The sequence below is a fragment of the Rhipicephalus sanguineus genome, chromosome 2 (genome assembly GCF_013339695.2).
Source record: "Rhipicephalus sanguineus isolate Rsan-2018 chromosome 2, BIME_Rsan_1.4, whole genome shotgun sequence".
NCBI lineage: Eukaryota > Metazoa > Arthropoda > Arachnida > Ixodida > Ixodidae > Rhipicephalus > Rhipicephalus sanguineus.
This window is the reverse complement of record NC_051177.1, coordinates 221,848,762-221,862,775: the sequence shown is the minus strand read 5'-3', so window position 1 is coordinate 221,862,775 and position 14,014 is coordinate 221,848,762. Positions and strand designations below refer to the sequence as shown.

Sequence of the window (14,014 nt, the reverse complement as noted above, 5' to 3'; positions counted from 1 at the left end):
CATCGGCAGGCGTCGTTTCAGTTCTTGAAATGCCTCGACTTGCGCCGTTCCCCACTTGAATTCCACATCGGTCTTTCTCGGGTGAGTTAGTGGCTCGGCGATCCGTGAAAATTCCCTTACGAAGCGTCTATACTAGGCACACAAGCCGAGAAATCGGCGTACGGCCTTTTTGTCGGTGGGCGGCGGGAAAGCAGTGATGGCAGCTGTTTTCCGTGGGTCTGGGCGAACACCATCCCTGTTGATCACGTGACCCAAAAACAAGAGCTCCCAAAAGTCCCAGTTGTCAGAAGCAGGCATGGCAATATATAAAGGAGCAGATGCACTTGCACATTTTACTCCTCAATTATCGCACGGCAATGTGCATGTCGGTTTTTAAATGCGAAGCATTTCTTAGAGAACCTTTGGCACTTTCAGTGTTTCTATCTACGTGTCTATCTATCTATCCATCTAGCCGCGTACGTCTGTGTGCTCTCATGATCGCCTCCATTACTTGGCGTAGACCAAAATTGGTATGGGAGGGTAAGAGGATTCGACGAATGTGACTGTCGGGCCATCACATGAATAACGTGAAAATCCTGCCGCGTATGTCGTCAAACTCTTTCCTCCAGACACGTGTGGCACATACCCGCTTGCCACGGGCCGCGGTGTACGGGTAAGTGCCACAGGTGATTTACAGTTTATATCTACCCAGGAACGGCGATAACAGACATTCGTAATTTAAATCGGAGAGCGTTAAGAAAAACGAACATCGGCAGCGTTGACCCGACGAATGGAAAGAATAAGAATTAGGATCCCAGCGGGAATCGAACCCAAGCATTCTGCTTGGCAATCAGGTATTCTAGCATAGAGCCACGACAGGTCCATAAACTGGTTTGGAAGAACAGGCTATGCAGGTGTAATGTCGGTGCAACGTCAATTGTGTTTGTGGTGCCGGCTATCTAATTTTAAAACAACGCAATAAACACTACATATGCACTCCTACGATACAGGCGTCATGTCAGATTAACGTCTGTGGTTCCAGTGGTGGCTCCGCTTTTATAGCAGTCTAATAAAGATTACATTTGTATTCATATGATTCAGAAAGCTATATTAAAGCATTGCTCGACCCTGGTAGAACACATTAACGAAAGTTACGTGTGATATACACATTATTGCACCATAAAGTGCACTTAGTTTCGATAATACTGACTTATGTACACTAACGTGAGGGCTGACGTTACGTCGCACCATAAGTTACCCTTTAAACGCCAGTGTTGTCGACATGCCTGGTAAGCCCACAATGTGCACATAGCTACTACACTTACAAAAACACCTCAATCCATGTCGTAACACTTGGCTCAAAGCCATAAAGTACAGCATAGAAGTAATCGCTGACTGCTTCGCATGAAACCGATTTTCACAACGTGTGGGATCTGCCGAATATTTTTCTTTTTTTTGTTGTTCTAAGGCCTTGCATTTGTTCTCAATTGCCCATTTTATACCATGACTACACTTAGGTTGGCCTGCTTTCAAGTGTCTTGCTCGCTTCAGTTTGATAGCAATCCTCACCCTCACTGGCATGTGATCAGTGCACCTTGCCTACCTCCATGCCCTGTACTACATTCCACACGCAATGAAATCTATTTTGTTGTTTGTTTCTCCGTTCGGGCTTTTCCAATTTCTACGCTCGTTAATGAAGGCGTTCATTATGCAGAGTCAATTGCTTTCCGCAAATGCCGCTAGCATTTCCACCTTTGCAATTCCTTGAGTTGATGCCATATTCCGTGACTGCTTCTCTCCTCCTCTTGTTTTCTTCCCACTTTCGCACTGAAGTCTCCCATGAATGTGGTGTACTGCATTCCTACCTTTTGCATTGCTAATTCCACATGCTTGTGTTCTACTTTGTCATCATGGCTGGATGTTGGAGCATATCCTTTCAATTAATGTCTCCTATTCAGTTTTGCCACGATGCATACTGCCCTTTCATTAATGCTGTAGAATCCTTCAGTGTTTAGTAGGTTAGGAACTCTTCGCCATACTCTTTCTTCTCGGGGATCCCTCTGTACCAGAGGACATCCATTAGTCAACACTGCATAGGTGCGCCCAGTTCTCCTAACCTCACTGAGGCCCCGGATATCCCAACGCTTTCCAACTCCTCGAGTAGCTCCGTTGGCCTAGCTCCAACTGAAAGGGTCCACCTGTTCAATGTTGCTAGGTTTACCTTCCAGTGCTGGCTGCTTCCAGTAGTGTTTTTTTTTGGCACCTTCTACTGCGTTACAATTCTGACCGCAGCGATGGTGGTTGGAAATGCTGCACAGCTGCTGGAGTCTGAGGGGTTGGATGGTGGGCTGCATTTGGGATGTGGTGGCCAGGTACTGCACCACAAAGGCCAATTCCTGTTGCGGGAGGGAGTTGGTCGTAGAGAGGATGCAGACGGTGTTCAGAAGCACTGCCTGTCCGGAAGGCCAGGGAAAAGTCATAACAAAAGCGTGCTTTGTGCGTGTGAAAAACAGAAAAAAGGTGGATTCGAACCCCACAGGTGTGGCTCAGTTGAACAGTGCTTCAGAGGTGCTTGAGGCACGATATCGCCGTACTGCCATAATACCATAAAAACCCGCATATGGTCCAAGTTTTTGTTTCGAGATTTCATGATGCAAAATTCCTGCCCCGTACTATATGCGGATCCCAAGAATTTTCAGCCTGAATTGACACTTTCGGTTTTGACGTTGCACGAAGCTATCATCATCATCAGGCTTCTGCGTTAGGTAGTGTTAGTCCGTAGCGTTAGTCAGTGGCCATTGAAACCACTTGGCGCACCACACGACGGCCATGATTTTATTCCACATCAGGACTGGGAAAGCAGTATTCGGCTGCCTTTAAAAGAAAGGTGATCTCAGCTGCCGACACCATCGGCAACTGTGCTGCGGGGTGGCAATTAGGTGTAAATGAGCGAAGCATTCGCAGCTGGGGGAAACAGAGGGAAGCCCTTTTTTGTGTGCAGCGGCCAAAGAAGTTTCTGGTGGCCGAAAAATGGAGCATTTCCCGACGTTGAACAAGAATCGACAGACTTTGTTTGGGAGCAACAGAGCACTGCTGGGGCTCCCATCGATACTCGTGCTCTACACATTTCGGTGTCACCTGGCTGACTCCGTGAAGCTGGACTGCTCAAACGGGCCTCGCCAGAGATGCTGTGCACATGGCTCGCCCAGGCTTGGGCCTGCATTCCCGACGCACTCATTCGTAGTGCCTTCAAGAAGTGAAGTGCTCAATTTTAAATGCCCTTAATGGCACTGAAGATGAGGTGCTGCGGGAGGACATCTCTGACAAGGGAGTTTCGGAAGAAAGTGCGTCAGACAACTATGAATAAGTGTGTAAATAAATGTATTCGCTTTCTGTTTTCCTCGGGCTATATTCAGGTGAAAACATTTTTTCTCACGTTTGCTATCCCCGAAATACACCTTGGACTATGAATGAAAGAAGAGAATTTTTTAGGATTCACTTCTTTGTTTTCACACAACCTTAATGAAAACCAGCAGATAATGAAGCCAAGGAAAGTATAGGCGACATTAACTGTACTGTTTCAAGTGTACTGTAGTAATTCTGATATATATGGGAAGAAAGTAAAGTGGACTAAAAGACAACTGGCCACCGGCAGGGACCGAACCTGCGACCTTTGGATTACACGCCCGATGCTCTTACCAACCGAGCTACAGCGGTGGTCGTCCCCTTGTTCACTTATCAGGTATTTATGTGCATGCAAACCTGGAAGTGTTAGTCAGCGCCGCTCATAGCCATAACGGCGAGTGTGGACCACTTTTTGTTTGTGCCAGATGGCGTCACGTAGCACGTGAACTGTTAAGGCCTAGATATAGTCCGGCGCACTCAGCGCACAAAGTCGCGCGCAACGAGGTCCGCTACGCAACACCGACTACGCCAGCCTGCTCCGTGAATTTTGCACTCTACAGTCGCGCGCGCACGCCGACACACTTTGCGTGAAACCAGCGCCACCTGCTTGAAAACTCGCTCACTTTGACAGCTGCGGCAATCAGCTGATTCAGTGGCGCATGCACAGTTTCCACCTGACTCCGCGCCCGCGGCCCCGCCGGCCCGCTATTTTTGGTTTTTGCACGCGCTTTTTGGTTGACACACGTTGTGTTTTTTCTCGCTATGTGCACTGCTTGACTTTGCATCGGAAATGACTTTCCTCACAAGCATTGCATTCAACGCTCTGGGAGCCAGAAAATAGCTACATTGCTTGCATCAGAAACGGAAGCAGATCATATATGTACGTACGTACGAGAGCGAATTCCGTAGGCTTCCCAGGCGTTCGTTTTCCCCTCCGTGTCACAGCAGTCTGGTCTACACGCACATATGATTTCTAATCCCTTCGAGTAGGCGCACAATCGTGTCATCGTCGATCAATGTGGAGTAAAACACGGCCGCACTTTCCAAACGCGGGCCACACGCCGCCATTTTGCCGACTGCCGCTGCCGCGCGCAGTGCATTGTGGTCTATGGCCAGCCGCGTGGAGTGTGTGAAATAGGAACATGCTCTATCTCTGCGCCGGCCACGCAGAGCGCGCCGAATGTCGCCGGGTGCGCCAACTACGCCGTGACGCCAGACTATAAGTTCTCCGCTTTTGGCCAGCGTAGCTTAACCGCGTCGCGCGTGGTCGTGCGTGCACGCTACGCCGGACTATATCTAGGCCTTTAACGAGCGGACGACCGACTAATAAGCCCTCACATATTACCTGAAGGCATCAACTCTGCCGGAGCGAGACCCTCCATATGAATAATTCCGAAGGTCACAGGTTCGGTCCCTGGCCGCGGCAAGTTGTCTTTCCATTCACTTTACTTTCTTCACATCTATATGACAATCGTTACAATACACTTAAAACAGTACAATTAACCTCCCCTATACCTTCCTTGGCTTCATTATCTGTTGGTTTTCATTAGCACTATACGTGAGTCCGAGCTATACCCGGGTTTTTACGGTAATCTGAGTTGCCTCCAAGTGCCCGTAATGCCAAGGTTTTGTTGTTTTCAAATGGTGGACTTAGCTGCCCCTATAAACGAACTAAGGGCTTCACCAACACGAACTGCCGTCTCCTTGGAAGGCACTCTGTTGCAGCCCGTGTACGGAGAGCAATGGGGAAAGGGCAGGACCGATGCCGGGAACAATGCCTGGTACTGCGACAGGAAGAAAGCAAGAAACAAGAAATGCAGCTTCCTAGCAGAATGCTCTTCGAAACAGTTTTGGTTTAACAAGGGTGTGCCGTAATAACGCACAGCCTCATTGCCCCAACCAGGAATCGATAACGCAAGCAACATTGAGCTACAGTTCGTAATACGTAACTGCAGAAATATGTCCCGAAGTGGAAAACCCGCACTACCATGTGAGCCGACTGGCCCTTGAAATGGGCATCTCGTAAGGCTGGAGCCATTGCCGCTGTGCACATCAGGGTTGTTTTACCCGTGGCAGCTATAGTGGTTGGTTGCAGCAATCGAGTAGCTGTGAGCACTCGCACTCACGATGGCTAGGTTTCCGCCAAATCACTGCTGCAGGACGCTCGTCCTGGCCTATCTGCATCCTGCATGGCACTTAGTGATCATATTTCTGGGAATGGGGAGACCTGGTCCCTCTTCTCCCGAGTCATCATCTGTGTCGTCCATAGAGAACAGGGCTCAAGCTTCGTAGCCTGGCTTTCAGAGAATAGACCAGCCCTGGACGATGTTGGCTTCTCATGTGAGGACTGCATCAACAATATACTGGGCTCACACCTTGACCTGGACCCGGCGTACGACAGGCTGGACAGGAACGAGAGGACAGACTGCATAGCTTGACGAAGCAACAACCGAGTGGAACCGTACAGGAACCTCGGTCTGCAGTGCACGTAAAGAAGGAGGCCTCCCCAGACTCGAAACTAAAGAGGAGACTGGCAAGGGACTGGCGTTGCTTACAGACAAATTACAGTATAACCTCATTACAACAGACCTTCATAGTGAAGAAGATTTTGGTTTGTTGTAAAGGGAGTATGTAAAATCCAAGTACTGTTACTACAGACTTTTATGTAAACACCGAAAGGGTCTGTTATATGCGGAGAGAATTACGAGTCACAAACACGGTCTTAATCTTAACGGGGGACCAAAAAAAATGTGATTTTTGGAAAATCGCACTTTTAGTTTCTGTAGCCCTTTTTCTATCTGATTCCAAAATATCTTTACTGAAAACTATGTAGAAGTGCTATAAAAAAATTTTTGCGTCTGCTGACATGGCAAAAAATAAAAAAACAAAAAAACAGTGTTTTCCAAAATTATAGCTCGGCAACGGCACAACCGGGCGCCACCATTTTGGGCTCGTCGTAAAGAGCATTCCTCCGTGTTCAAGTTCACCGTTTCAGCTAGCTCCTCCACTCAGTAACAAAAGTGCAAGAAGCACATGTTTGAAGTTCAATTCAAGGCCTCCGATTGGGTGCTTCTGCCGCGATGCTCACTTCGGGAGCGTCGTCTGCTGCTTGTGCGTCGCAAGGTCATGGCTGTTGAAAACTGCGCTACTTAGTGGCGCGGTCACACTCGTTCTGTGTTCACAGTTCGAAGATAATTTAGAACGCTTTAGTTTGACAGCTGCAAGCGGAAGCTCAATCATCAGATTACTATAGCGTGCCGCACTCGTCGCGAACATCACAGACGTGCCACTGTAACAGCGTTGACTCGTTGGACCCGCTGTTAGAGGTTCTTCTTATCAGCACTTCGGAGCTTATGATGAAGACCACCGCGGGACAATTCTTTGTACTTGCGATCGAACATGACGTACTTTGAAACATCGGGCACCGCAGCCACGCACATTGCAACCGAGCTCTCTACTCGGTGTTGTGGCTAGGCCTAACTCCGCTCACGGTGCCGACGTACGAGACAAATCCGAACTTTGCGGGCAAGAACATCGCGTCAGCAGACATGCGAAAGCGAAGGAGCCACAATGTCCTTTGTCGCAAGCAACGAATCGCATTGCCCGTTGGCTCCTCAGAACCGTGGATGGGCATATTGCGCATTGGCAGCGGACACTCCGAGCATGCTCGCTGCGCAACGACCGCTTGGAGAAGCGGTGGCAGCGGTTAGCAATTTTGCACGTTAGCATCCCAAAACGCAACACCAAGCACGCTGCGCGCCGATTTTTTGTCGCTACAGCTAGGCATAGCTGATCATTGACAGACCGGAGATCGGCGGACTTCGTTCTTAAATCGGTACGTCGATATCCGCGGCGCGCTCTTCCCGTCCCGAAAGTATGCTAAGCGATGTTTGAAGTCGGAAGTTAATGAATTTGGAATGTCTGTGGTAGAAAAGTCTGCTCTAAAGGAGTCCTGACCACCTTGCTGGCCTGACATTGTAGTCAATTATATCCAAATGTCCGTTGTACCAGAATTTGTTGTAAACGAAGGTCAATCAATGGAACAAATATGGAGGTCGGCATAACGCCGCAAATTGGTATGTAATATCCGAATGTCTGTTGTGCACAGATCCGTTGTAGCGAGGTTATACTGTAATATCGACACCTAAGTGTATTAAGGGGGGACGTGGCACTTAGGGAATGAAAATCAACCAAAAAATCCAGTTTTCGCTGGCCATCTCTGCACGTTCCTGACATCATTGTGCACCTAATTCCAAATTTTCATTGCTCCATACCATCGTCTTCTATCCACATCTTACTTTAAAAAAGCAAAACCATGCATCCTGCCCTTTAAATTGAGGGCAAACGGCAAACAATTTTTCATGCTCTTCCTGTAATGGAGGAGCAGTATCTTTTGTTCTGTCTGGGTTATCATTATGAATTCTTTTTCGCTTCTAAGATAAATAAATGCAATGTGTCGTAAGGCAAATTTTGTTATAGTACTTTCTTAAGAAAATGTTCTAAATCAAGGTTTTGTTTTGAGTATTAATTGGGGTGTTTTTTAGATTGGGTGCAACAGCCCACAACTCTGCTTGGAAATGTCCTAAAGCAATGATTTATGCTTTACGACACATTACAAACATTCTAAATGTATTCTGTGGATTGTACAGTGCCGTCCACTCTTAGGGTGAACACGGCTCAGCGTGGCCGCGCCCTGCGGAGCGCCACTGCATCCAGCCAACGCCGGTGCTGGCATGCCCGTGATCGCTTCCCTGTAGTACAGCAAGAGGAGCACGTTCCCAAGCGTCTGCGCCGTTTCGTTTCGATGCGCAGAGCGCGGCCATGCTGATCCGTGTTCACCCTAAGAGTGGACGACACTGTACATTGGTGTGCAGGTTGTGGTTAATTAGCTAATTAGGCCTTAAACAAAGAAGTAGGTGTTAGTGATATCCTGGAAACCACTTATCATAGAAAAACAGCAATTGAATATTTGAAATCAGCACACAAACATTCTTAAACTCCGCAAGTTCCATCAAAATCGATCAAGAATTAAAAAAAAAGTTTTAAAGCGCCATGTACTTATTAAGATGCATCCGACTCAGTACACAGACCTGTGGTGTAGCCCATGCTGGCCCACGTAACATCGCATTGTACGGACAGATTAGTTGGCCCCTTCAGAGGGACACTGACTTCATAAGGCAGGGCACTGTTTGCATGTTAGGACCAGGAGAGCCACATGGTCCTGGGCCACGAAAGCCAGTGGAACCAGACCTGCCATCACAGCCATTCAGTAAAGTTACTCATCATCCTCTTGCCCCTCGGCACTACTGCAGACAAACGAACTGTAGAAGACAGCAGCGATAGCAAAGCATAAGATCAAAAACTGGCTCAAAGAGGGCAACCTCCACTAACACAATGTTAGCACTGTTGCCCATAACATCATATCTCAAAGCCAACGTGCTTACGCAACCCACAAAGCACTCAAAATCATTTTGTGAATGTGTTGTTCAAGCCTGCTGTTTTTAAAGAACATAGGCTCAGGTTCTGCACCTGCTATATTAAAACTAAAACGGTATGTGTCCATGTTTCTTCTTGCTTGTCCTTTTCGTGCACCGCTGCTTGAATACCAGTCCATCTTTCCGAGGCATAGGAGAACGTGTTACTAATCTGCTGTCTATGTTACAAGGCAACTTGGTAGCTGTCAGTATAACAGCTAGGCCCTTAAAAGTAATGCAGCTCTCATATTACTAAAGACAACACATAGGGAATGAACAAAACTTTGACTAGACTGATTTCTAAAGCAGCAATTCAGGTTGGAAGTAAAGCACCAGGACAAGAAGTAAACATGTTCACTCAAAGCACAAAAGCTTAATAAAGAAACGACAACAGATGAAAGAGATAAAGCAGAATTTGCTGAGCTATCGAAGCTTGTCGACAGACAAACTCGGAGACATACATAATTATAACGTCAAAGAGATAGAAGCAGCTAGAAAAGTGCATGTGCAAATGCATCACAAAACAAGTGACGTGTGAAGGCACAAGGGCCATGCATGGCTAATGTGCACCAATGAGACGATAAACAAGTCACACATCACTCCATCCCACCACGTGCTGCACCTTGAGCGGTGCTATGTGTGAGATTAAGCAGATACCACTGACCGGGAAGGAGCCAGTCACGGATGTTTTGGTAGGCATATGAGTGAATCCAGTGGCAGCCATTGAAGGTCTCGTCGTACTGGTAGGACGGGTGGCGGTAGTTGTGGAAGCACACGTCCCACAGGCCCAGCCGTATGAACTCCATCTTGGCCTCCTGGTAGCTCTCTAGCCAGTAAGGACTGGCAAAGCTCACCAGTAGAAGCAGCGTAGCACAGTAGGCCACCAAGCCTGCACCCAGCAGGAGACCCGATGCGGGCGGGTACCGGTACACCTGGCCGCTCGAAGCCTTCTCCATGGCCTGCCGAGAGAACGGACACAAAGACTCATTTATTTCCTCCAAGGTCTCTTGTTGAGACATTACATGAGCGAGTGGATCATGGAAGGCTAATCACATACCATTTATAATAGGGTGGTTTCAATGAGCCGCTTCAATGCTAATGGGTCGATGATAGTGGCGACTTCAGTGGGGAGGCCAAGGTGGTCTCGTGTTGCGCGCAGAAAAAATGACTGCTGAAAGGTATGCACTTGTCGGGGATATACAGAGTGACTGCTGCGGACAAAGCAGTGGGTTCTTCTGATGTATGGGTTATCGAAAGGCAAAGAATAGAAAAATGTACAAAAGACATGCGATTCCATGGCACATGGCTAGAACGGGTAAGTTAATCTGTGCTTTTAGTGCGAAGATGCTTGAATTTCCAGAAAAGACTAGACAGAATAAATTGTGTCCCACGATTCTGAACAAACTCAAGGGGCTTAGTGACATTATTGTGGGGAGGGTCAACAACCGCACTCGTATACTTTTTTAGCTTTCGCCGTACAAAAGTCTGGAAAGCAGTTTGTTTAATAGAAGGAATTAATTTGTTAAATACCCAAGATTTCACAGAGCACAATATCAAATGCATCATTAACAGTGACCAAAAGAAAACAAAAACAAAAGAAACATAGGATGGCCAAAATGCTTACTGTAGGGGCAGTAAAAATTCAGCAGATTCCATGAATTGCATGAATCAATTTCATGCGAAGCAGTCGCCAAGTAGCAACCTATGCCAGGTTTCTTGCTTTAAGCCAAGCGACATGAGGTGGATCGACATCTTTGCGTAAAGTGAGTAGTGCCCATATCACAGGATTGCCAGGCACACCGTCTTCACAGGTGTGCAAAGTGCAGCTCACGATCCGACAGCAGGGTTCTCAGTTTTATCACAACGAAGTGCAAGCTACGGTGCAATTATGTGCATATCATAACATATCAGGTTGAACGTGCAGCGTGGCACAGACGAGAGACTAAGAATTGGACAACACGAGCGCTGACCCACAACTGAAAGTTTGCTGCGTGCACAATGAAAATATACATTTAGTTCACGTGGTATTATGGGCAGACTGGTCGCTGCTTAAATGTTTGCCTCACAGAGCACCAGGCTGCTGTCAGAAATTCCACTGCTCTAACCTGGCTGCCGATGCCAACCCCTGTTTAAAAAGACTACAGCGTTGCTCACAAACAGTAATCAATCACGCCGAGAGATAGCAGAGGCATACCGCATGCATAGATTCCACTTCGTGGGTCAGACAAACTTCAATCACATTGCATCAAAAGAAACAAAGTTTTTGAATGGCTTGTTTCTCACGTTCTCTTGCCTATCCAGCACGAACCATGTGACCTAAATGTATATTTAGATTGTGCACACAATAAACTGTCAGTTGTGAGTCGGCGCTCGTATCGTCCAATTTTTTGCCCCTCCTCTGTTCATCGTAATATGCTAATGTACCAACTTGCCGTGTTAATGCATATCACAAGCAGTGGTCGTCAGCGTGTTTGAGCAAGCCTAGATTACAGCTTGTGGAGTCATAGATGTGTCCATATGTAATTTCCATTCTATTGTTATAACAGACATCCAACCCGCTACCGCACTTGGCGCTGTCCTGACATGACGCTTGTCTATGGTCTTTTTTCAAACCAATCAGAAGCACTGCTGCAGCCCTGTCATAGAATGATTTACTGCCATGCAGAATGACTAGGTTCAATTGCGGCTCAAGCCGTGATTTTTATTCGTAGCTTCCATCAGGATTTTTCATTCATCAACAATGCCGCCAACGCAGGTACCACATTTTCCGCAACACACGCTCTTTCAAGCTATCGCATTAATATTTCCAAAGTGTGGGTTGATATAAACTGTGAATGGCTCTTGGCAACATGGTTGTCGGTAAAAATGACTTGCATTATTTTTGCAAAAAGATTTGAAGTCCCATAAGTGCTTTCGGGAACACGGGGTTCATTATCGAGCTCTCGCTCGCCGCCACGCACGTACTAACAAGTTCACCCCAATTTCGGCACATTCTCAAAATACTGTATGCATTCTAATTAGGGGTGCGCGCAGCTGTACAGGCGACGCGGGCCAGCGAACGTAGCCAGTACCGGATAGTAATAAATGCCCTCCGACCGCGCGGCGTGCGGTGCGTAACCTCATTCAGAATGCATGCAGGGTCCCCATCCCGATACATGGCAGGCAATTAGCCACGGGCCAATGCGATCGCCGGACGACGCCAGGTGCTGCGGCGATCACGCGCGCATGGCCTACTCCAAACAAGGTGCTCTCAGCGATGACATGTCGCGTATACTCAACGTCTACGACATCGCCCGGCCTAGGAAAGTTCGAAACAATGCTGCCGCGTCTGAAGTTCGCTGTAAGCTTCAAGCGCCCAACTCGACGGAAAGGCTCGCACTACGCGCCCCGCCCTGAACAACGCTTCGGGGGGAAACCTGTTTTTTTGAACGACGCATGAAAAGTGCTTCCTATAGCCGCCGCTGTGCACATCGTACGGGTGGAAACAACGCCTCAGACTACGCATGCCGAAGGTCTCCAATGTACCCATAGTGCAGCCACATGCAAACAGCCGAAATGAGCTTACCACACCGAACTGTTGCGCGCCAAACCACCGACGCACACCTGAGAAGCCGCTCCGTCTAGCGCTCCGGCGGTGCGCTGCGCTGCTCGTTGTGTCGCTCGCTCCGGTGGCCCCGGTTGCCGTGCGGACGCGCCGCGTGGGAAATGACGCGCACGAGAAAGCCGGATGTTGCTGTCACGTGACTGTAGAAAAACTTGTTTCGGATGTCGTCTGCTACATTCTCTTCAGCACTTTAGAGCATTCGTGCAACGGCACAATGCTCGTTTTTCAAGACGTTAAAAATGTATATTGCTAATCTCGCAATGGTCAATTTTATTGACACAGTGACCTATCAATTAAGGTGTGTCCGTGTTCTAAAGAAATCGGAAAACGGGAAGAAAAGAAACCAACCGCGGTGGTCTAGCTGGTTATGGTGCTCGACTGCTGACCTGTGGCGACCGCATTTCGACAGCGGCCCGCGTACTTAGATTTAAGTGTACGTTAAAGAACCCTAGATGGTCGAAACTTCAAGAGCGTCTCCTATAATCGCATCGTGGTTTTGGGACGTAAAACCCCAAAAATTACTATTAATTAAATGGGATGAGAAGCAGGGGCGTAGCCAGAAATTTTTTTCGGGGGGGGGGGGGTTCAACCATACTTTATGTATGTTCGTGCGTGCGTTTGTATGTGTGCGTGTATATATGAGCAAGCAAAATTGAAAAATTTCGGGGGGGGGGGGGGGTTGAACCCCCCCAACCCCCCCCCCCTTGGCTACGCCCCTGATGAGAAGAAACGACAATGCAGCTGCCGTGGAGAGTTTCTCAACAACAACAAAAAAGAAGAAATGAAGAGCCTTATCCTCAATGTATCACGTGGAGAAAGTGATGTGTATTTTGTCTATGGCATTGTTACAGCAAAGCTCACGTATATAGCGTACCAGTCCAGTTGTAACCCGCAAACAGCAACCGTACCAACAGAAAAACCCTTGGCGTATGCACGCATGAAACCGAGTTTTTTTTTTTTTCTAGGGGCTCGTTTTGATAGATAAAACCAAATGAGCCCAACAGGCATAAAAAATTCAGGGAAAGCATAGGCGACATAATAAATTTGTTCTTTGTAACTCGTATAATACGTTGTTTGGCTAGTTGGTGCGTTGTATTGAGGAAATATATCCAGCCAAACACGAACGAATGCAGGAAATGGTGAAGAGGACAGAAAAGCCGCTGCAGCCGCTCCCCTCTCTTCTTCACCGTTTCCTGTGTATGTTCGTTCTCGCCTGATATATTTCCTCAATGTTTTTAACTGTACGTGTAGTACTTATGACGAATTAAAGTGGACGAGAAAGCACACTTTCCATTGGTGGGATCCGAACCCACAACAATCGAATCACGCGTCCAACGCTTTACGTCGGACGCGCAATTGGAACACTGTGAGTTCGGATCGCACCGACGGAAAGGGCCGGTGCTTTTTCATCCTTTACCTCAATTCATATATGTCCTATTTACTACACTACAGTCCGGGGCGTAGCCAGGGGAGAGGGGGGGGGGGGGGTTAAAACTTTTTCCAAAAATTTTTAATTTTGCTTGCGTATATTTATTTATTTATTTAGCAATAC

The 14,014-nt window shown here is 47.6% G+C and overlaps 1 protein-coding gene across 6 annotated transcripts in view; it reads right to left on the bottom strand.

Annotated features, from left to right (window-relative positions):
- LOC119384107 (uncharacterized) overlaps positions 1–12,543 on the bottom strand; it is a 46,893-nt gene extending 34,350 nt beyond the window's left edge. For 4 of the 6 annotated variants that reach the window (XR_005181858.2, XR_007415232.1, XM_049412771.1 and 1 more), the window contains exon 1: positions 9,523–9,817. Coding sequence is in view for 4 of the 6 variants with exons in the window: in XM_049412771.1 (XP_049268728.1) it covers positions 9,523–9,814 (292 nt within the window). In the remaining 2 variants the exon portion in view is untranslated. Of the gene's footprint in view, positions 1–9,522; positions 9,818–9,915; positions 9,936–12,423 lie in introns of those variants that run through there. The other 2 variants (XM_037652402.2, XM_037652403.2) reach the window with 2 other exon arrangements.
- Between the last annotated feature and the right edge of the window lie 1,471 nt (positions 12,544–14,014).